At 38.5% G+C, this 24,019-nt stretch overlaps 1 protein-coding gene and 1 long non-coding RNA gene across 2 annotated transcripts in view; one reads left to right on the top strand and one right to left on the bottom strand.

Annotated features, from left to right (window-relative positions):
* LOC128690809 (uncharacterized) overlaps positions 1-24,019 on the top strand; it is a 101,134-nt gene that overhangs the window by 12,903 nt on the left and 64,212 nt on the right. The window lies entirely within an intron of this gene.
* LOC128690810 (F-box/LRR-repeat protein 7-like) overlaps positions 12,581-24,019 on the bottom strand; it is a 146,186-nt gene continuing 134,747 nt past the window's right edge. Inside the window, exons 4-5 of the mRNA XM_070088191.1 lie at positions 23,037-23,234; positions 12,581-15,055 (exon numbers count right to left, since the gene is read on the bottom strand). Of these exons, the coding sequence (XP_069944292.1) occupies positions 14,520-15,055; positions 23,037-23,234 (734 nt within the window). The 3' untranslated portion in view covers positions 12,581-14,519. The remainder of the gene's footprint in view (positions 15,056-23,036; positions 23,235-24,019) is intronic.

The raw sequence follows: 24,019 nt of genomic DNA, 5'->3' as shown, positions 1-24,019 counted from the left end.
GCAGTATTACAATGTGGGGCAGAAGTTTGTGGATATAGGAGGGTGGGGGCAGGAGGAAAGAGGAGTGATTGGTGGAATGATGAAGTAAAGGGTGTGATAAAAGAGAAAAAGGTAGCTTATGAGAGGTTTTTACAAAGCAGAAGTGTTATAAGAAGAGCAGAGTATATGGAGAGTAAAAGAAAGGTAAAGAGAGTGGTGAGAGAGTGCAAAAGGAGAGCAGATGATAGAGTGAGAGAGGCACTGTCAAGAAATTTTAATGAAAATAAGAAAAAAATTTGGAGTGAGTTAAACAAGTTAAGAAAGCCTAGGGAAAGTATGGATTTGTCAGTTAAAAACAGAGTAGGGGAGTTAGTAGATGGGGAGATGGAGGTATTAGGTAGATGGCGAGAATATTTTGAGGAACTTTTAAATGTTAAGGAAGAAACAGAGGCAGTAATTTCATGCACTGGTCAGGGAGGTATACCATCTTTTAGGAGTGAAGAAGAGCAGAATGTAAGTGTGGGGAAGGTACGTGAGGCATTACGTAAAATGAAAGGGGGTAAAGCAGCTGGAACTGATGGGATCATGACAGAAATGTTAAAAGCAGGGGGGGATATAGTGTTGGAGTGGTTGGTACTTTTGTTTAATAAATGTATGAAAGAGGGGAAGGTACCTAGGGATTTTCGGAGAGCATGTATAGTCCCTTTATATAAAGGGAAAGGGGACAAAAGAGACTGTAAAAATTATAGAGGAATAAGCTTACTGAGTATACCAGGAAAAGTGTACGGTAGGGTTATAATTGAAAGAATTAGAGGTAAGACAGAATGTAGGATTGCGGATGAGCAAGGAGGTTTCAGAGTGGGTAGGGGATGTGTAGATCAAGTGTTTTCATTGAAGCATATATGTGAACAGTATTTAGATAAAGGTAGGGAAGTTTTTCGTGCATTTATGGATTTAGAAAAGGCATATGATAGAGTGGATAGAGGAGCAATGTGGCAGATGTTGCAAGTATATAGAATAGGTGGTAAGTTATTAACCCTTTGAGGGTCGACAGGCCCTCTCCGAAACTCGTTCTCAGGGTCGGCCAAATTTAAAAAAAAAAAATTATTTTCTTTTATGAAAAGATAGAGAATCTTTTCCCGATCATAAAGACACCAAAAGTTTGAAATTTGATAGAAAACTTACGGAATTATGCTCTCGCAAAGTTAGCGGTCTCGGCGATGTTTACGCATCGGCGATTTTGCCCACTTTGAGCCCCATTTTCGGCCAATTTCACTGTACTAGTCGACAAAAAACATGAATATTTCGCTAGAACTCCATTTTTTCTATCGAATGGGTGCAAGAAACCACCCATTTATGAAATTCAACTATACAGTACAGTGGTCAGAATTTAGCAATTTTGCCAATTTCACACAAATTTCAAAAGATGCCAATTTCCGAATAGGGTCCAGAATAAACAAGAAAGACATTTCTGGCACTAAAATGACATTTCCTCTAGTCATTAGTCACGTCTTAAGGCCCCTCTTATATTCTTTTGCTTTCCACTTTGAATTTTTATTCTCACAAAAAATATAATATTTACTGTTATGCAGACTACTGCATTAGTGTAAAAAATGGTATAAATATTATTGGTGCACTTGTGAAAGAATATTAGACTCACCAATTGACGTGTATTGCACGCTTGGCACGATTTGTTTACTTTTGAAGTTTGGTAAAAATCGAACATTTCTGCTACTTTGAGCTCAATTTCAAGGCACCTTTCATTGTAAAACCAGTCAAAATCATCTCAATTTCTGTAATATGTCTTCCATTCTATAAAATGAGACCAAGAAAACTAGAATACAACAATAAATACCATACAAAAATACACTGCAAAGTCGCTGATTTATTCCAAAAAAATGGTCAAAGTTTTTTTTTTCTCATTATGCACTGTGTGCTGCAGGATTTTTTTTAGACTGTGCACACTGACCACATGGACCCATTCTTTCATATGAAGGCCTACCAGCTTTCTCCCACTAGATTTGAGGCCGCTAGAATTTATGCGTACTAGTACGTCAAAAAACCCTACGCGTAAGACGTACTAGTATGACCAAAACCCTCAAAGAGTTAAATGCTGTAAAGAGTTTTATGAGGATAGTGAGGCTCTGGTTAGGGTGTGTAGAAGAGAGGGAGACTACTTCCCGGTAAAAGTAGGTCTTAGACAGGGATGTGTAATGTCACCATGGTTGTTTAATATATTTATAGATGGGGTTGTAAAGGAAGTAAATGCTAGGGTGTTCGGGAGAGGGGTGGGATTAAATTTTGGGGAATCAAATTCAAAATGGGAATTGACACAGTTACTTTTTGCTGATGATACTGTGCTTATGGGAGATTCTAAAGAAAAATTGCAAAGGTTAGTGGATGAGTTTGGGAATGTGTGTAAAGGAAGAAAGTTGAAAGTGAACATAGAAAAGAGTAAGGTGATGAGGGTGTCAAATGATTTAGATAAAGAAAAATTGGATATCAAATTGGGGAGGAGGAGTATGGAAGAAGTGAATGTTTTCAGATACTTGGGAGTTGACGTGTCGGCGGATGGATTTATGAAGGATGAGGTTAATCATAGAATTGATGAGGGAAAAAAAGGTGAGTGGTGCATTGAGGTATATGTGGAGTCAAAAAACGTTATCTATGGAGGCAAAGAAGGGAATGTATGAAAGTATAGTAGTACCAACACTCTTATATGGATGTGAAGCTTGGGTGGTAAATGCAGCAGCGAGAAGACGGTTGGAGGCAGTGGAGATGTCCTGTCTAAGGGCAATGTGTGGTGTAAATATTATGCAGAAAATTCGGAGTGTGAAAATTAGGAGAAGGTGTGGAGTTACTAAAAGCATTAGTCAAAGGGCAGAAGAGGGGTTGTTGCGGTGGTTTGGTCATTTAGAGAGAATGGATCAAAGTAGAATGACATGGAAAGCATATAAATCTATAAGGGAAGGAAAGAGGGGTAGGGGTCGTCCTCGAAAGGGTTGGAAAGAGGGGGTAAAGGAGGTTTTGTGGGCAAGGGGCTTGGACTTCCAGCAAGCGTGCGTGAGCGTGTTAGATAGGAGTGAATGGAGACGAATGGTACTTGGGACCTGACGATCTGTTGGAGTGTGAGGAGGGTAATATTTAGTGAAGGGATTCAGGGAAACCGGTTATTTTCATATAGTCGGACTTGAGTCCTGGAAATGGGAAGTACAATGCCTGCACTTTAAAGGAGGGGTTTGGGATATTGGCAATTTGGAGGGATATGTTGTGTATCTTTATATGTGTATGCTTCTAAACTGTTGTATTCTGAGCACCTCTGCAAAAACAGTGATAATGTGTGAGTGTGGTGAAAGTGTTGAATGATGATGAAAGTATTTTCGTTTTGGGGATTTTCTTTCTTTTTTGGGTCACCCTGCCTCGGTGGGAGACAGCCGACTTGTTGAAAAAAAAAAAAAAAAAAAAAAAAAAAAAAAAATATATATATATATATATATATATATATATATATATATATATATATATATATATATATATATATATATATATATATATACACATGCATGCAAAACAACCACTCTGAAATAATAGAGAAATTCCAAGCGCTTTCGTGACTACTCACATTATCAAGGAACTATGAAAGTGAAGCATCCAAGGAAGCTATATAAGGGGTCCTTGGATGCTTCACTTTCATAGTTCCTTGATAATGTGAGTAGTCACGAAAGCGCTTGGAATTTCTCTATTCTTTCAGAGTGGTTGTTTTGCATATTTTGAAATCACCTGTTCACTGTGATCTTATTGCATATACATACATACATACATACATACATACATACATACATACATACATACATACATACATACACACACACACACACACACACACACACACACACACACACACACACACACACACACACACACACACACACACACATTGTTTAAAATACTCAATTGTACTTCATACTGTAAATTGTTTACTGTAATTTTCACCACTGAATCTATCATTGCTTAATTAATCTTTAAGTTAATTTTAAGCCTGCCCATAATGCTCTGCATACAAGGGACTTTTGGCATGTACACCCAACTATTATAATTCCTTGCACAACTATGTATCATGTCCAAATAAAAATTATTATTATTATTATTATTATTATTATTATTATTATTATTATTATTATTATTATTATCAACCACGGGAACGTTACAAAGCAGTTTTAGAAACTAGACTGCCAATTTATTATTGTTTAAGAGGTGGGACCTGGAGCTCTGCACCCCTCAGTGACACACACACACACACACACACTTGCAAATACAACAGGCCTAGTGTCTAATCGACATGTGCCTAGGACAAAATGGTAACTAACATACACACACACAAACGTGCGCACGCACTCAAACGAGCCCCCTCACTCCAGCTAACCTTATTACAGTAATACAATTTACATTTTGTCATTGAGTGAGTGTCTCACGGTGTTCTTCCCCTTGTTGTCCTCTCATCTCTTATGGACATCACGTCGTGCCTAGCTGCTCCACCACCAGGCACACCCTAGGATCAAAAGATGCAGGGGTGGCTCAGCCATATCCATGCGTGGCACAAGAATGTGGAATTCTCTTGATGCCCTGGACATGTTCAGCTCTTGGCACCACATCATAAATGTTTGTTTTTTTCCCATTCCATGGAAGTCGCCACTAAACTAATTCTTGGTTTATTGAGTAGTGGACACACACACACATGCACGCACACACACAACCATAGAGGGGACACAGAAACAAGGGGTCACAACTGGAAGATGAAGACTCAGACGAGTCACAGGGACGTGAGGAAGTATTTCTTCAGTCATAGAGTCGTCAGGAAGTGGAATAGCCTAGCAAGTGAAGTAGTGGAGGCAGGAAACATACATAGTTTTAAGAAGAGGTATGACAAAGCTCAGGAAGCAGAGAGGGAGAGGACCTAGTAGCAATCAGTGAAGAGGCGGGGCCAGGAGCTGAGTCTCGACCCTTGCAACCACAATTAGGTGAGTACAGACAGACACACACACACACACTCGCAAATACAACAGGCCTAGTGTCTAATCGACATGTGCCTAGGACAAAATGGCAACTAACACACACACACACACACACACACTCACAAATACAACAGGCCTAGTGTCTAATCGACATGTGCCTGGGAAAAAATGGTAACTAACACACACACACACACATACGACAGGCCTAGTGTCTAATCGACATGTGCCTGGGACAAACTGGTAACTAAAACACACACACACATACTGGTAACTACACACACACACACATACTGGTAACTACACACACACACACACACGCAAATACAACAGGCCTAGTGTCTAATCGACATGTGCCTAGGACAAAATGGTAACTAACACACACATCCATACAGTATATGCATAATAACATCCATACATACAGTGGAATGCCAAAAATCCATAACAATTAGAGTGTGAGGAACAAAGGTATTGTATAAAAAACACTATGAAAAATATGGTACTTACCAATGACTTCAGTTGTTGTCCTCTTCCAAATACGTAACACACATTTATTCAGCACAAACATATACTGGACAGTAGTAAGTGTGAGAAGTGCACAACTCTGGCATAACATATGCAGCAAGAGTTATTAATGATAAAATCACTGATTGGTACATCATTCTGTCATCTGTATACAGTAATAAGGTTTTGTGGCTGCCAGTCATTCTGTGCTTGAGCAACACTATCTATCTGGCTTAGCATATATTTTTCCTTTTTGTCAAGTCATCTTTACAGATCTATATAGCCTTACCAAGCACCAGCATATAAACCAAATATAGGAACATGCTTATGAGTAGAATATTAAATTTGTATTTCCTAGAAAATCTGCAAGTTTTTTATATGAATATTCAGTATCTAAATCTACATTTATCTACCAGTTATTTAACATTAATTTTCTCTCTTATTCATTATTATGTGTCTTAGTAAGCACCAACAATAAACAAGGTCTTGTATAACTCTTCTTACTACAATATAAATATTGCCATATTTATTTTACAATCACTGATAAATATGCAAAATAATAATACACGGTGAAAGATTTCATTGGTTTTCATTTCTGCATCCAAACACGGCTGCTGGGTATATAAACTTCCCCCTGCTGGCTTCAAAAGTGCATTGCTTTGAACCCACAGTTAGGATGATGGCTGGGTCCACAGTTCCAGGAATGTTCAGAATGTTGCAAAAATTATTGTAATGAAAAAAACTACTCTATATGAAAAGTTAAACTCATGTGGATCATTCAACAAAAGAAAAAAAAAAAAAGCCAATTCTGCCTGAGAACCCAAACAGAATATGGAATTTAATGGAATATAAGTGCATATATAACAATGTTCCACATAACACACACACATAATATAGCAGATAGTAAAACTGACATTCACGAGTTTAGCAGTACATAACTTGGCTATTAGCAGTATGGCCCTTTCGATGCTCCTGTGAATAAGTATTTGCAAGTCATCATTCACAGGTCCCAGACAAGAGAGACAGACATTAAATGCAAGTAATATGAAGTGATTAAAATAAAAGTGAGAAGTAGCAATTACAAGTTGAGCTAAGTCTTACTAATCTCTTGATCAATCTTTTAATCACTTTCCCCCTAACAAGTAAAGTTTTGATAAATGAGATCTTGGCAGGTGATGGAGGGAGGGAAGTGATTACAAGCTTAGTCAAGGAATTATTAATTACCTCATATCTCTTGTGTATTTATTTGCAAATACGTACCTCATGTCATGCACATACAATATTTTGCTGAAAATTAATTTAAATATTTTCCTTGTAACTTGATGGTAATTAATGTTATTCATGGATGTGGCCCTCAGAAATTTCAGGAATGTATAATGGACACACAATATACAACAAATATCACATATTCCAGTCTTTCTTTCTTTCTTTCAACACACCGGCCGTATCCCACCGAGGCGGGGTGGCCCAAAAGGAAAAACGAAAGTTTCTCCTTTTACATTTAGTAATATATACAGGAGAAGAGGTTACTAGCCCCTTGCTCCCGGCATTTTAGTTGCCTCTTACAACACGCATGGCTTACGGAGGAAGAATTCTGTTCCACTTCCCCATGGAGATAAGAGGAAATAAACAAGAATAAGAACTAGAAAGAAAATAGAAGAAAACCCAGAGGGGTGTGTATATATGTGCTTGTACATGTATGTGTAGTGTGACCTAAGTGTAAGTAGAAGTAGCAAGACGTACCTGAAATCTTGCATGTTCATGAGACAGAAAAAAGGACACCAGCAATCCTACCATCATGTAAAACAATTACAGGCTTTCGTTTTACACTCACTTGGCAGGACGGTAGTACCTCCCTGGGCGGTTGCTGTCTACCAACCTACTACCTATAATATTCCAGTCTTGTCTTACCAAATTTCTTTGTAACCGTGCTAGTCTTAATGTGTGTCTTATACCGAAAAGTAAATAGTTCTAGGGCTAAATAAGGTTATGATCTGATGTTATAAAAAGGTCTATCACATGGGTATGTGGATCTAGCCAGCAAAATCACCAGCATTCGTTTTAATTACTTTTTATAACATTTTTATACTGTATATTGAGCATTTGTAATTGTATTGTGTTAATTAGTGTATTAAGCACTTAGGAATGGCAATGTAAAAGGCAAGGGAGAGTATGGCACCATAAGGAACAGCAGGCTGATCTTAAACCTGATTAGATTGGTGGCTGGCTTTATCATTTACTACCTACCTGACTAAATACTTTAATTCTGTTATTATACAATAAAGATGTATTTTTTTTATTGTTATTGCAATACATGAGGCAATTGTGCTTTGTTTTCATGAGGTAAATGCTGTGTGCAAGTCCCAGCAGAATAACTTGAATAACTGCTGTAATGTACAGTAATAGAGGAGCATTGGGTAAGTGATTTATCAACTTACATTAACTGCTGTGTTTCAATACTGTGATCAATTTCTGGAGTATGTGAAAATAATTAGGTATGTAAGGGAGAAAGCTGACTGCAAGAGTAGAGTGCTTGCCTCTCATGATTAGCAGATGGAGGATAGAGCCCTCACCACTCTTTGCTCTGACACACACAGGTTTAACTCTTTAATAATAATAATAATGATAATGTTTTTTAATCTAGCCTGAAGATTGCAACAAGTTGCATGGAAGCTGCTCTTTCATGTTTTTTTCCTAGTACCTCCTCAAGCAATGTAGTTTCCCAGGACAGCCTTCATGGATATGTGATGGGATCAGCTGTTTTATTTATTTGTTGTAATCCATGAATATCATGGCATGCCTAGTTATGAATCTGTTTTTGTTATCTTACCTATTGTTAAAGTTATACAGGAGGGCCCTGCATATTCAGTGCCCTCTTTTCAGTGTTCCACATTTCAGTTGGCTTTTATAATCCAGTGGTTGTAAATACAGCATATATTTAGTTTTAGAACCTTCCTTTCATTCCTCATACTATATGCATACAAACATGGGCACATTGTATAAAAGTCTAGTAAGAAGGTAATCAGCTTTCTTTAAATTTCTGAATAGGGGTTAAAATAAAATTATTTTAATGAATTTGAACAACAAAGCATTTTTAGGGTACAGATATACCTATTGCCAGACAATTTTGATGGCACTGTTAAGGAATTGTTGTCATTGTCCTTACCAGGGTAAAGGAATGCAGTGAAAGTGGTACACAAAAGTGATCATCAAAATAGATTAATAGTCTAGAATAATAACAGACTAATGATTACCTATTTGTAGCTACAAGAGCATAATTAAGTTCATGATGTCCTGTCTTCAGTATTCAGTTTACTGTAAGCTTTTTGATGTTTCCAGCAGCATAGCCCTTACTACCTTCTCTTGTAAGCATTCTGTTGATTTATGAATATTATTGCCATTCACTTGTAATAGCAGTTAGGAATATAGTGGTCAAACATGGGGCTTTGTGGTTAAAGCATAGCAGTCAAATATGGTAATTGTTATTTGAAAAAATAGCCATATATAATGGTTGTCATGGATGGTGGTCTTAGTAACAATGGTATCCACCAAAACCATAGCAAAGGCACTACATGGCAAAGGCACTACATGGCACAGGTAACAAACAATAGGATGATAGCTAAGTATGGTAGAGATTGAAAAACAAGAAATAAGACAAATGAAAGAGATGACTGGAGAAAGATTCACTTTTTTCACACTAATAGTAACCTGTACTATAATCATTAAGTATTTGCTACAAGGCTCAGCTAAGTGGTGGCCACTGGGAAGTCTAATCTGTTAACAGTGTAATACACGATGGAACTTGTTGGAAGCATGGTAAAGACGGAGGAAACAGTGATAGCGGCCAGGCACAGGAAGCATATTTGGGAATGAGTAGTGAAATGAACAGCATTTAGAGTATGGTGTGAAAGACAAGTGAGGTGTGATGCTGTTGGTAGAAGTACAAGTAAACAGTATTGCTGGAAACAAAAATTTCAAATATGTAATGTTTTGTGAGGTACACTTCCAATTTAATTCACAGTAAAGTTTAGATGGTTAAATACAGCATATATAAAATACAGGGGTTTATTACATGCACCTCAGCAATGAGAGTCGTTACTCTCACCACTGGGCAACGGCGACCAGAGATGTAAAAAAAATTTATAAAATGGCATGAAGAATAAATAACAGTATCCAATAATGACCTAGGTGGTAGGCTGGTAGACAGCAACCGCCCAGAGAGGTACTACCGTCCTGCCAAGTGAGTGTAAAACAAAAGCCTGTAATTGTTTTACATTATGGTACGATTGCTGGAGTATTTTTTCTGTCTCATAAACATGCAAGATTTCAGGTACGTCTTGCTACTTCTACTTACATTAAGGTGACACTAAACATGCATGTACAAGCATATGTATGTATGTATGTATATATGTGTGTGTATATATGTGTATATATATATATATATATATATATATATATATATATATATATATATATATATATATACAGTGGACCCCCGGTTAACGATTTTAATCCGTGCAAGAGGGCTCATCGTTATGCGAAATAATCGTTATGCGAATGAATTTTCCCCATAAGAAATAATGGAAATCAAATTAATCCGTGCAAGACGCCCAAAAGTATGAAAAAAATTTTTTTTTACCACATGAAATGTTAATTTTAATACACACAAACTGAAAAAGGCATGCACAATTAAATGACACTTACTTTTATTGAAGATCTGGTGATGATTGATGGGATGGGAGGAGGGGAGAGCATTATCTTCTTACTGTTTAGAAGGGGAATCCCCTTCCATTACGACTTGAGGTAGCAAGTCCTTTTCCGGGGTTACTTCCCTTCTTCTTTTAATGCCACTAGGACCAGCTTGAGAGTCACTGGACCTCTGTCGCACAACAAATCTGTCCATAGAGCTCTGTACCTCCCGTTCCTTTACGATTTGTCTAAAATGGGCCACAACATTGTCATTGAAATAGTCACCAGCACGGCTTGCAACAGCTGTGTCAGGGTGATTTTCATCTATAAAGGTTTGCAGTTCAACCCACTGTGCACACATTTCCTTAATCTTTGAAGTAGGCACAATGGATTCCACAACTGGCATAGGCTTCTCAGGGTTAGCCCCAAACCCTTCAAAATCTTTCTTAATTTCCATACTAATTCTCACCCTTTTTACCACAGGGTTGGCACTAGAAGCTTTCTTGGGGCCCATGGTCACTTATTTTCCAGAAACAGCACCGAAAACACTGTAATAATACGAAATATTCCGAGTGTATGCTTGGATGTTACCGCGGAGGCTGGCTGGTAAACAATGGGACGGCCGGCACATGTGAGGCTGGCTGAGGGCACATTGGACGCGTCTCGGACGAAAATCGGTAAGCGGGTTTTTAATCGGTATGCGCGGCAAAAATTTTGCGATAAAAGTAATCGGTATGCGGAAAAATCGCTATGTGATGCCATCGTTATGCGGGGGTCCACTGTATATATATATATATATATATATATATATATATATATATATATATATATATATATATTTATAGACAGCAACCGCCCAGGGAGGTACTACCGTCTTGCCAAGTGAGTGTAAAACGAAAGCCTGTAATTGTTTTACATGATGGTAGGATTGCTGGTGTCCTTTTTTCTGTCTCATGAACATGCAAGATTTCAGGTATGTCTTGCTACTTCTACTTACACTTATGTCACACTACACATACATGTACAAGCACAAATATACACACCCTTCTGGGTTTTCTTCTATTTTCTTTCTAGTTCTTATTCTTGTTTATTTCCTTATATCTCCATGGGGAAGTGGAACAGAATTCTTCTTCCGTAAGCTATGCGTGTTGTAAGAGGTGACTAATATGCCGGGAGCAAGGGGCTAGTAACCTCTTCTCCTGTATATATTACTAAATGTAAAAGGAGAAAATTTCATTTTTCCTTTTGGGTCACCCCACCTCTGTGGGATACAACCGGTGTGTTGAAAGAAGAAAGTATATATATATATATATATATATATCTTTCTTTCTTTCTTTCAACACACCAGCCGTATCCCACCGAGGCGGGGTGGCCCAAAAGGAAAAACAAAAGTTTCTCCTTTCACATTTAGTAATATATACAGGAGAAGGGGTTACTAGCCCCTTGCTCCTGGCATTTTAGTCGCCTCTTACAACACGCATAGCTTACGGAGGAAGAATTCTGTTCCACTTCCCCATGGAGATAAGAGGAAATAAACAAGAACAAGAGCTAGTAAGAAAATAGAAGAAAACCCAGAGGGGTGTGTATACATATGCTTGTACATGTATGTGTAGTGTGACCTAAGTGTAAGCAGAAGTAGCAAGACGTACCTGAAACCTTGCATGTTTATGAGACAGAAAAAACACCAGCAATCCTACCATCGTGTAAAACAATTACAGGCTTACGTTTTACACTCACTTGGCAGGACGGTAGTACCTCCCTGGGCGGTTGCTGTCTACCAATATATATATATATATATATATATATATATATATATATATATATATATATATATATATATATATCTTCTTCTTCTTTCAACACACCGACCGTATCCCACCGAGGCGGGGTGGCCCAAAAGGAAAAACGAAAGTTTCTCCTTTTACATTTAGTAATATATACAGGAGAAGAGGTTACTAGCCCCTTGCTCCCGGCATTTTAGTCGCCTCTTACAACACGCATGGCTTACGGAGGAAGAATTCTGTTCCACTTCCCCATGGAGATAAGAGGAAATAAACAAGAATAAGAACTAGAAAGAAAATAGAAGAAAACCCAGAGGGGTGTGTATATATGTGCTTGTACATGTATGTGTAGTGTGACCTAAGTGTAAGTAGAAGTAGCAAGACGTACCTGAAATCTTGCATGTTCATGAGACAGAAAAAAGGACACCAGCAATCCTACCATCATGTAAAACAATTACAGGCTTTCGTTTTACACTCACTTGGCAGGACGGTAGTACCTCCCTGGGCGGTTGCTGTCTACCAATTATATATTACATATATATATATATATATATATATATATATATATATATATATATATATATATATATATATATATATATATATATATATACACACACACACACACACACACACACACACACGAGGTTTGATAAAGCTCATGGAGCGGGGAGAGAGAGGGCCTAGTAGCAACCGGTGAAGAGGCGGGGCCAGGAGCTAGGACTCGACCCCTGCAACCACAAATAGGTGAGTACAAATAGGTGAGTACACACACACACACACAGATATTAGGAAGTATTTCTTCAGTCATAGAGTTGTAAGGCAGTGGAATAGCCTAGAAAATGACGTAGTGGAGGCAGGAACCATACACAGTTTTAAGACGAGGTTTGATAAAGCTCATGGAGCGGGGAGAGAGAGGGCCCAGTAGCAACTGGTGAAGAGGCGGGGCCAGGAGCTAAGACTCGACCCCTGCAACCACAAATAGGTGAGTACACACCCTTCTGGGTTTTCTTCTATTTTTCTTACTAGTTCTTGTTCTTGATTATTTCCACTTATCTCCATGGGGAAGTGGAACAGAATTCTTCCTCTGTAAGTCATGCATGTCGTAAAAGGCAACTAAAATGCCAGGAGCAAGGGATTAGTAACCCCTTCTCCTGTATATATTACTAAATGTAAAAGGAGAAACTTTCGTTTTTTTTCTTTTGGGCCACCCCGCCTCGGTGGGATATGGCTGGTGCACTGATAGAAAGAAGATCCAGTAATGAGTGATTAAAAGTTCTATACAGTTTCAGCTGTTCGTAAAGGCACATTATACTATACAATATTTTAATACATTGTATTTTCTAAGTTTTACTGGTACTTTATAAACTAAAACCTGACTCTCCCCTCCATGAAAAATATATATTATTTTACTTGGGCAACATTTTGAGTAACAATACCAGGGAGAACCTTCCTCTTCATTGCTTCCAAAAATTGTTTTGAGAGGTCTCCCAGTAATGAATGCTAAAAAACTGCACTATTAACATTGATAACATCCAGCCACAAAATATACTGCTGTTATATGTAAAGAAATAATATACACTGGGCTAGAATAAAAGGATTGCTCAACAAACACTAACACTGCACATAATTTTTGAGATGCAGAAAACAGATAGAACTTCCATGATGGAATCAAATAATCAATATGCCATTAAAATACTGTATTAGGCAGTCCACTTGTAGGGCTCCCTTGTAAATTTACAAGTACAAAAAGGCATGTAACAATTTTTCTTTTAATACCAGCATATATACTCTTTAAATTATTATTTTGTTAAAAACGTATTGTAAAATATTGCTTAATACATTTTGTTGAATATTTTCAATTACTATTGACAGTGATCTAGATAATTCATGACAGATGAAGCAATTTATTGAAATGGAACTGGTATTACACAAGGAAAAGTTGATGAGATGAAGTTACATGGTGAGGGTGTGCATTATGGAGCTACACAACATAACTGCCACTGAGATTCTGTACAGAGTGTATATCATTGGTACTTAATGAGGAATATATCAATGGTACTTTATGAAGATGAATACGATGAAGATGAGAAATGAAAATGAACATGATGAAGGTACATAGCAAATATGCTCAATAAGATAGTGCATGTGATGACAGTGTGTACAGCAAAGGTACACACCACACAGAGACACATACACAGATGAGTATGCACACAGTGCAGATGCACTACAACTGTGCATGCTACAAAGCAGCATCTGGCACTGTATACAGGGCGACGGTAGCATTACTTTGGTACACGGAGGAGTGAGTTATTTGATGCATGCTGCACATGGGAATCAGCTCACCATTTTGGCACTGCAAACTTGGCACAGGTGAGTAGACACATGTTTTGCCCAGGTCTACATAACTATTAACGTTGGGTCATTTATGACAGAACCTAGGTCTTGTCCTTGGTGGCACCGAAGTTATAGGGGCTCACATTATTTGGCACTGGTATGATTTTCTCTAAGTCACTGGCACAACACTTAGGCGAGGTGCAAGCACATTCCAGTTTCATTAAAAGAAACCTGGGTTAGTGTGCTCTATGATACAACGCCGGCAGTATTTCTTAACTGTCCTGTAGCCCTCAATTGTCACTTGGCAGTCCTGAATATTGAGCTGCTGGAGGCCACGGCAGTAATACGCAATATACTGAACACCACGGTCTGTAATCATATCACACGATTTCACTGATAACTTCTTCAAGTTTGGGCAATGCTCTGAAATGAGCTTCATGCCATTGTCAGTGACATCACACTTGCCAATGTCAAGGGCACGTAATCTTGGGCATGATCTGGCCACCATTTCCATGGAATCATCACTGACTGCCTCACAGCCACGGACATTCAGGTAACGGAGCTTGTAGCAATGGCGAGCAATCTGCTTGATACCAGCATCACTGATCTGGTCACACTTGGCTACACTTAGGTAACGCAGGTTGGGCCCTAATTTAGCTAGCTCATACATGCCGAAGTCTGTGATCTGGACACAGTCAGACACACTCACTTCCCGCAGCATGAGGCAGTAGCTAGCCATGTGCTTAACTCCCGTATCTGAAACATTTAACAAAAGTTAATGTACCGGAGTGTAAAAATCCCTCCAAACTCATTGAGACTGAGTAAAAACAAAGTCATATAATTTTATTTCAAGAAATAAAAAAAATATTTACTGTTTAAATTAAAATTGTTTATATTATAAATTGATGTTGTACAAAACATACAAGGTAAGCATTCATTAAGCACAATCCTATTCTGCATATTATTGTTGCAAATGCACTTTCTATAGCACAGCCAAATATTTAACCAGTACACTCAGTTTTGTCCTGGGACTATCTTGTGTCACACTGACTTCTTAGCAATAATTTTTGGGCTATTACCATCATGCTCTTTAAACTCTGGATATTCTGTGATTCCGATGGTGCTAGGGGAAGATTAATAGTGAATCTATGATGCTGCCAAAAAAAAAGGACAGTGCTGGGTAAGCTCTGAGGTGGTGCTGATGCAAACAAAACATGAGTTTGGTGTGAATGAACTGACCACTTGAAGTTAAAAAGTATGAGAAAATATTAAGAGATTGTGTACTTATTACAGGTAGCTCTGATAGTGACATGCTTAGAATGTTGGATATATATTTACCTAAGAAGTTACAGTACCTAATACATGGACTGAAGAAAAAATACAGATCAAATAATGAGGCATCAATCTAGTTTCTTTGAAGTTGGTTTCTGAAGGAGTTAGGCATTAAACTATTCAGAGAAACCATGTTTACCTTGTTTGCTTTTCAGTTCTGCCCAGATATAGGCAATGTAGTTTTCCCAGTGTTTAAGATAGGAATGGATACAAGTGGTTTTCGATGGACATACTGTTGGAGTGTGAGCAAGGCAACATTTATAATGGGATGCAGGGAAACTGGTTAGCTGGACCTGAGTCCTAGAGGTGGGAGGGAAGTCTCATTTTCTGAAGGAAGGGTGGGGATGTTGCATTTAAGAGGGGTCACTGGAACTGCAATATCAACACACTTCTGGAAAGTCAGCAACTGCATAAATGATGGTGAATGTGTTTTCTTCTCTGGATCACCTAGCCTTGGCAGGAGATGGCCAATGAAGTAAAAGAAAAATTCCCAGATTCTCCGGAAGTGGGTCTTAATACAGCATAAACTGTGGTGGACTTGCAAACCCCAAGGAACAACAATTACATTTATCAAGCAAGAGTGATTTGTACCTGATTTTAAGGTAGCCATGGGCTGCAGAACTTACTTTCTTGCTCCAGTTCATTACATTTTTAAAGTTAAGCTATAAGGTAGCTCATTTATGGGTCAGATAATTCTTGTCCTCCTGCAAGGTATGGACAAGTTATGTCTACCCATTATTTTGCAGTATAGCAAGGCCCATCTCATATGACATCTTTTATACAGACTATGTATCAAGGAGTTATTAAGATCTTTAACTGCAAACATACACAAAGGACAATGGAAAAACTTATTGCAATAATAAGTGATGGTTTGGAGACTAGCATGCCAGAATTCTGGCATGCTAGTCTCATGTGCCCATAACCTTGTCCGAACATAAGCTCAATACATATATCAAGGAATGTGGAAAGCCGGTGGAGTCATTATTTTCACCTTAAGATCTTGCACCTTTGCCCCAGATCTACATACAATGATAACTGTAGTTATACAACTCTGTTGCCAGACCACAAACTGTTTACAATGCTTCTTAGAATTACAACTCAAGCTTGGTGGTAGACAGCAACCGCCCAGGGAAGTACTACCGTCCTGCCAGATGACTGTGAAACAGAAACCTGTAACTGTTTTGCATGATGGTAGGATTGCTGGTTTCTTTTTCTGTCTCATAAACATGCTAGATAACAGGGATATCTTGCTACTCCTACTTACACCTTGGTCACACTTCACAGACACACACATGCATATATATATATATACATCTAGGTTTTTCTTCTTTTTCTAAATAGCTCTTGTTCTTCTTTATTTCTTCTATTGTCCATGGGGAAGTGGAAAAGAATCTTTCCTCCGTAAGCCATGCGTGTCGTATGAGGCGACTAAAATGCCAGGAGCAATGGGCTAGTAACCCCTTCTCCTGTAGACATTTACTAAAAAAGAGAAGAAAAACTTTATAAAACTGGGATGCTTGAATGTGCGTGGATGTAGTGCAGATGACAAGAAACAGATGATTGCTGATGTTATGAATGAAAAGAAGTTGGATGTCGTGGCCCTAAGCGAAACAAAGCTGAAGGGGGTAGGGGAGTTTCGGTGGGGGGAAATAAATGGGATTAAATTTGGAGTATCTGAAAGAGTTAGAGCAAAGGAAGGGGTAGCAGTAATGTTGAAGAATCAGTTATGGAAGGAGAAAAGAGAATATGAATGTGTAAATTCAAGAATTATGTGGATTAAAGTAAAGGTTGGATGCGAAAAGTGGGTCATAATAAGCGTGTATGCACCTGGAGAAGAGAGGAATGCAGAGGAGAGAGAGATATTTTGGGAGATGTTAAGTGAATGTATAGGAGCCTTTGAACCAAGTGAGAGAGTAATTGTGGTAGGGGACCTGAATGCTAAAGTAGGAGAAACTTTTAGAGAGGGTGTGGTAGGTAAGTTTGGGGTGCCAGGTGTAAATGATAATGGGAGCCCTTTGATTGAACTTTGTATAGAAAGGGGTTTAGTTATAGGTAATACATATTTTAAGAAAAAGAGGATAAATAAGTATACAAGATATGATGTAGGGCAAAATGACAGTAGTTTGTTGGATTATGTATTGGTAGATAAAAGACTGTTGAGTAGACTTCAGGATGTACATGTTTATAGAGGGGCCACAGATATATCAGATCACTTTCTAGTTGTAGCTACACTGAGAGTAAAAGGTAGATGGGATACAAGGAGAATAGAAGCATCAGGGAAGAGAGAGGTGAAGGTTTATAAACTAAAAGAGGAGGCAGTTTGGGTAAGATATAAACAGCTATTGGAGGATAGATGGGCTAATGAGAGCATAGGCAATGGGGTCGAAGAGGTATGGGGTAGGTTTAAAAATGTAGTGTTAGAGTGTTCAGCAGAAGTTTGTGGTTACAGGAAAGTGGGTGCGGGAGGGAAGAGGAGCGATTGGTGGAATGATGATGTAAAGAGAGTAGTAAGGGAGAAAAAGTTAGCATATGAGAAGTTTTTACAAAGTAGAAGTGATGCAAGGAGGGAAGAATATATGGAGAAAAAGAGAAAAGGTTAAGAGAGTGGTGAAGCAATGTAAAAAGAGAGCAAATGAGAGAGTGGGTGAGATGTTATCAACAAATTTTGTTGAAAGTAAGAAAAAGTTTTGGAGTGAGATTAACAAGTCAAGGAAACCTAGAGAACAAATGGATTTGTCAGTTAAAAATAGGAGAGGAGAGTTATTAAATGGAGAGTTAGAGGTATTGGGAAGATGGAGGGAATATTTTGAGGAATTGTTAAATGTTGATGAAGATAGGGAAGCTGTGATTTCGTGTATAGGGCAAGGAGGAATAACTTCTTGTAGGAGTGAGGAAGAGCCAGTTGTGAGTGTGGTGGAAGTTCGTGAGGCAGTAGGTAAAATGAAAGGGGGTAAGGCAGCCGGGATTGATGGGATAAAGACAGAAATGCTAAAAGCAGGTGGGGATATAGTTTTGGAGTGGTTGGTGCAATTATTTAATAAATGTATGGAAGAGGGTAAGGTACCTAGGGATTGGCAGAGAGCATGCATAGTTCCTTTGTATAAAGGCAAAGGGGACAAAAGAGAGTGCAAAAATTATAGGGGGATAAGTCTGTTGAGTATACCTGGTAAAGTGTATGGTAGAGTTATTATTGAAAGAATTAAGAGTAAGATGGAGAATAGGATAGCAGATGAACAAGGAGGCTTTAGGAAAGGTAGGGGGTGTGTGGACCAGGTGTTTACAGTGAAACATATAAGTGAACAGTATTTAGATAAGGCTAAAGAGGTCTTTGTGGCATTTATGGATTTGGAAAAGGCGTATGACAGGGTGGATAGGGGGGCAATGTGGCAGATGTTGCAGGTGTATGGTGTAGGAGGTAGGTTACTGAAAGCAGTGAAGAGTTTTTACGAGGATAGTGAGGCTCAAGTTAGAGTATGTAGGAAAGAGGGAAATTATTTCCCAGTAAAAGTAGGCCTTAGACAAGGATGTGTGATGTCACCGTGGTTGTTTAATATATTTATAGATGGGGTTGTAAGAGAAGTAAATGCGAGGGTCTTGGCAAGAGGCGTGGAGGTAAAAGATAAAGAATCACACATAAAGTGGGAGTTGTCACAGTTGCTCTTTGCTGATGACACTGTGCTCTTGGGAGATTCTGAAGAGAAGTTACAGAGATTGGTGGATGAATTTGGTAGGGTGTGCAAAAGAAGAAAATTAAAGGTGAATACAGGAAAGAGTAAGGTTATGAGGATAACAAAAAGATTAGGTGATGAAAGATTGGATATCAGATTGGAGGGAGAGAGTATGGAGGAGGTGAATGTATTCAGATATTTGGGAGTGGACGTGTCAGCGGATGGGTCTATGAAAGATGAGGTGAATCATAGAATTGACGAGGGGAAAAGGGTGAGTGGTGCACTTAGGAGTCTGTGGAGACAAAGAACTTTGTCCTTGGAGGCAAAGAGGGGAATGTATGAGAGTATAGTTTTACCAATGCTCTTATATGGGTGTGAAGCATGGGTGATGAATGTTGCAGCGAGGAGAAGGCTGGAGGCAGTGGAGATGTCATGTCTGAGGGCAATGTGTGGTGTGAATATAATGCAGAGAATTCGTAGTTTGGAAGTTAGGAGGAGGTGCGGAATTACCAAAACTGTTGTCCAGAGGGCTGAGGAAGGGTTGTTGAGGTGGTTCGGACATGTAGAGAGAATGGAGCAAAACAGAGTGACTACAAGAGTGTATCAGTCTGTAGTGGAAGGAAGGCGGGGTAGGGGTCGGCCTAGGAAAGGTTGGAGGGAGGGGGTAAAGGAGGTTTTGTGTGCGAGGGGCTTGGACTTCCAGCAGGCATGCGTGAGCGTGTTAAATAGGAGTGAATGGAGACATATGGTTTTTAATACTTGATGTGCTGTTGGAGTGTGAGCAAAGTAACATTTATGAAGGGGTTCAGGGAAACCGGCAGGCCGGACTTGAGTCCTGGAGATGGGAAGTACAGTGTCTGCACTCTGAAGGAGGGGGTTTTAATGTTGCAGTTTAAAAACTGTAGTGTAAAGCACCCTTCTGACAAGACAGTGATGGAGTGAATGATGGTGAAAGTTTTTCTTTTTCGGGCCACCCTGCCTTGGTGGGAATCGGCCAGTGTGATAATAATAATAAAAATACCACCCACACAAATGGGGTACATACACCCCTCAATTTAGAATGCAGGAACTGTACTTCCCACCTCCAGGATCCAGAGTCTCTTAATAAATGTAACCTAGCTCACACTCCAACAACACATCAAGTCGTAAGAACCACTCATCTCTACTCCCATCTAATGCACTCACACAGACTCGCTGGATGTTCAAGGCCTTAGAACTCAGAATCTCCTTCATTCTCTTCTTCCAGGCCTTCTTAAGATAGCATCTACTACTACTTCATTCCACCCCAGTTTTCACAGACCCATCTGCTGACAAGTTCACTTACAAATATTACATGGTACATTTATTTCATCCATACTTCCTCCCTCCAATATGAGATCCAGTCTTTCACTGCCTAGATTTTTTTGTTACTCTCATTATCTTACTCTTTCCAATGTTCCACTTTTAATTTCCTTGTTTTATACACCCTCCCAAATTCATCAACAAAATTTTGCAACTTCTCATCAAAATCTCTCAAAAGAACTGTTATTAGCAAAGAGCAACTGTGACAACTCGCACCACATCAAATTCGTTATTTTTCAATTACATACCTCTTCCCAACACCCTACCATTTGCTTCTTTTACAACCCCATCTATATTAAATAAACATGGTGGCATCACACATCCCTATCTAAGGACTACTTTACTGGAAAAATAATCTACCATTTGTCCTGCATACATTAGCCTGAGCCTCATTTTTTTTTTTTTTAAAGAAACTGGCCATCTCCCACCAAGGCAGGGTGACCCAAAAAAGAAACATTTTCACCATCATTCTTACTATCACTGTCTTGCCACAGGTGTGCTGATATGACAGTTTAGGTGTCACTCTAAACAGGAAATATCCCAAACACCTCCTTTAGAGTGCAGGCACTGTACTTCCCATCTCCAGGACTCAAGTCTGGCTAACCATAAAATCATTCTGTTGGTCGCTCCAGCAGCCTGGCCTCAATATTAACACAAAAATTCTTTACTGTGTTTGATATGTATTCTGTACATTTGCAACACCTGCCACATTTCTTCCCTATCCTCCCTATTAGATGTCTATTTTAAATCCACAAATGCAACAAATTCTTTACCTTTGTCTAAGTTTTGTTCACTTGTATGCTTCACTTAGCCTACATGTCCTCTACCCTTCCTAAGTCCTACTTGTTCCTTTGCTACTCTGTCTTACTCTTAATTCTTTCAGAATATTCAATAGGCTTATTACTCTATATTTCTCACACTCACTCTTGTCCTCTTTTCCCTCATTACATCAAAATTAAATTGCCACCTGCTTTTAAGATTTCTCTCTTAATCCCATTTATCCTAGATGCTTTATCCTTTTTCATTCCAACCACTGCCTCATGCACTTCCCCACTAAGGAAATACAGTGGAATCTCAGTGTTCAAACATACCAGACCTCGAATGAACTAGAGTCTGAACAATTTTATTATTAAAAAAAAAAAAACTGGTCTTTGAACATTTTTCTGGAGTTCAAACACAGTGCTTGTTTAATAAAATTCTGATGTAAAAAGTTTACATCTGAACTCTGACACTGACATGACAATCAGACTTTTGGAAGAGTCAGTTCAACATCCTCCAGTGTGTTAGTCTGATAATTAAAGCCTGGGAAATACTGTTTCAGACATCAAACTTTTCGCAGTTCAAACACCACCAAGTAACCAATTAAGTTCAACACTGGGATTCTACTGCACTAGTATTATTTCCTCATCAATATATTTGACATAGGCTATTCTTATAGGCTAATCCAAAGTTCAGTTAATAACCTATTAAATTTAATTTTGCTACAACTTAAAGCACTTCACTAGATTAGGCTACATCATAGCTTTACTTTATAAGCACTAAAAATTTCCTAGGTGTAGTGATGCCCCTTCCCTTAGTTGCAGGTTTTTCTGATTCTCTGGGCTATAGTGCTTCCCCATGAACATGAACAGATAGTTTTCAATGTATTTCTCAACATTTTTCTTAATATTTTTGATATGGTCCAAATAAGATGCAGGGTGTTTTGTGGATTTTTTTTTTTTTTTTTGCTGAAAAAAATCAGTCTTATATGATACACAAAATGGTATATATACAGTAAAATGCATATGAAAAGAGATCATAAGGCTTATTTCTGATTAATAGATGGGCTATTTTGTACTGCTGACTTCAAGTATGGGAGGTCAAAACAATATTTACAAAGTAACTCACTGATGAGACTGAGTCATTAGTGCAGACAAAGTAAAATTAGTAAGGTAATGTTTGACTTTCTCATTTGGTTGCATATTTAGTAATCAAATGGGATTTTATGACACTCTGCCAGGACATACCATATGTCCCAGCATATAAGGAGCACTTTTTTCTCCACAAAAGGTCTTGGAAAATCAACTTGCATCTTATATGCTCAAGATCAGGGCTAAGGGTGGGATTTAGGTTACATTTTAGCAGTTGTTTGCTAACGCTGCATTACAACTGCTTGGAAACGTTGTCTTATACGTCTTATAAGCTTGTGCGCCTCATATGCCAGAAAATACAGTACTAATTATCTCTGGACTGTCATTAGAACCATAAATGAACACAGTCTCACCAGTATAAACAATCTTGGTACAGTACTATATATAGTATTGAGTTGCTATGTCAGTATGATCAACATTCTGCTAACTCCATATATCCTATGATGTTTACTTCTGATATTAATATAGTAGCTACCTGAAGCTCACCTGTAATATTAATACATCTCCTGAGGTAGAGGTGAAGGAGCTGCGGACAGTTCTTCACGATCACCTTGAGTCCCTGGTCCTCAAGGGCGTAACAATCTGTCATATCGAGGTACTGGAGATAAAGCTGGCGGGAATGCATTGGTTCTGGCTCCACTGTCCCCTGCTGCGTCAGGTGGATACAAGTAATTTGATGACAGCCTGTTGAAGGTGTTATCAGTGAGTGGTTGTGACAGCTGGATACTGGTAGATATGGTGACTATGTCTAGCAATACTGGAGGTGCAGAAACTACTGGACAAAGTTTATGTGGCTGTCACTAATGTATATGTGGATATCTGTAACTATACAGTTAACATCTGTGATGGTATTGGAGATGTGATACATATGATCACAGTCTGTGTGAGAGTAACTGATGTAGAAACATGTGCTCATATAGTTTCCCTATGTAAGGGTACAAAGCATGAAAAAATTTGCAGAGAGGAACTTTATAGACATTTTGCTAGTGGAACAGCCTATATTTTTTTCTGTTCCACAGATGAAATGTCTCAATAATGTTCCTCTGCAATCGTCATTTTTTCTGCTCATTGGCATTGGGCTATTTATCCCTAGTAAACATAGTTTGATACACCTGTTACAACAAGGGTTGTAGAAACCCTCATTAATTTGTATACAGTACAATGTGTTATAATGCATGGGTATTCAAAAAAATGCAACCCATGGATAATGCATATATTACTGTAACCCATTGTTTCATGGGCAGTTTCCTTTATGCTCCCCACTTCCTTCACACTCCTCTCTGGTTCTTCCTTTATCCTAGAAGACCTAATTCCTCTATGCCCAATGCATATCAATGCCTTCCCTTAGTAATTCAACAATTCTTCGTAATGTTCTCTCTCGTTCCAATATACTCGCCTCCCTATTTAACATCTCACATCTTTTGTTCCTAAATGTCCTATTTAAAGTACCAGGAAGTTCTTATCAGCAA

The sequence above is a fragment of the Cherax quadricarinatus genome, chromosome 24 (genome assembly GCF_038502225.1).
Source record: "Cherax quadricarinatus isolate ZL_2023a chromosome 24, ASM3850222v1, whole genome shotgun sequence".
NCBI classification, from domain to species: Eukaryota; Metazoa; Arthropoda; class Malacostraca; order Decapoda; family Parastacidae; genus Cherax; species Cherax quadricarinatus.
Note: the sequence above shows the minus strand (reverse complement) of the source record. Positions and strands in the feature narration are given on the sequence as shown.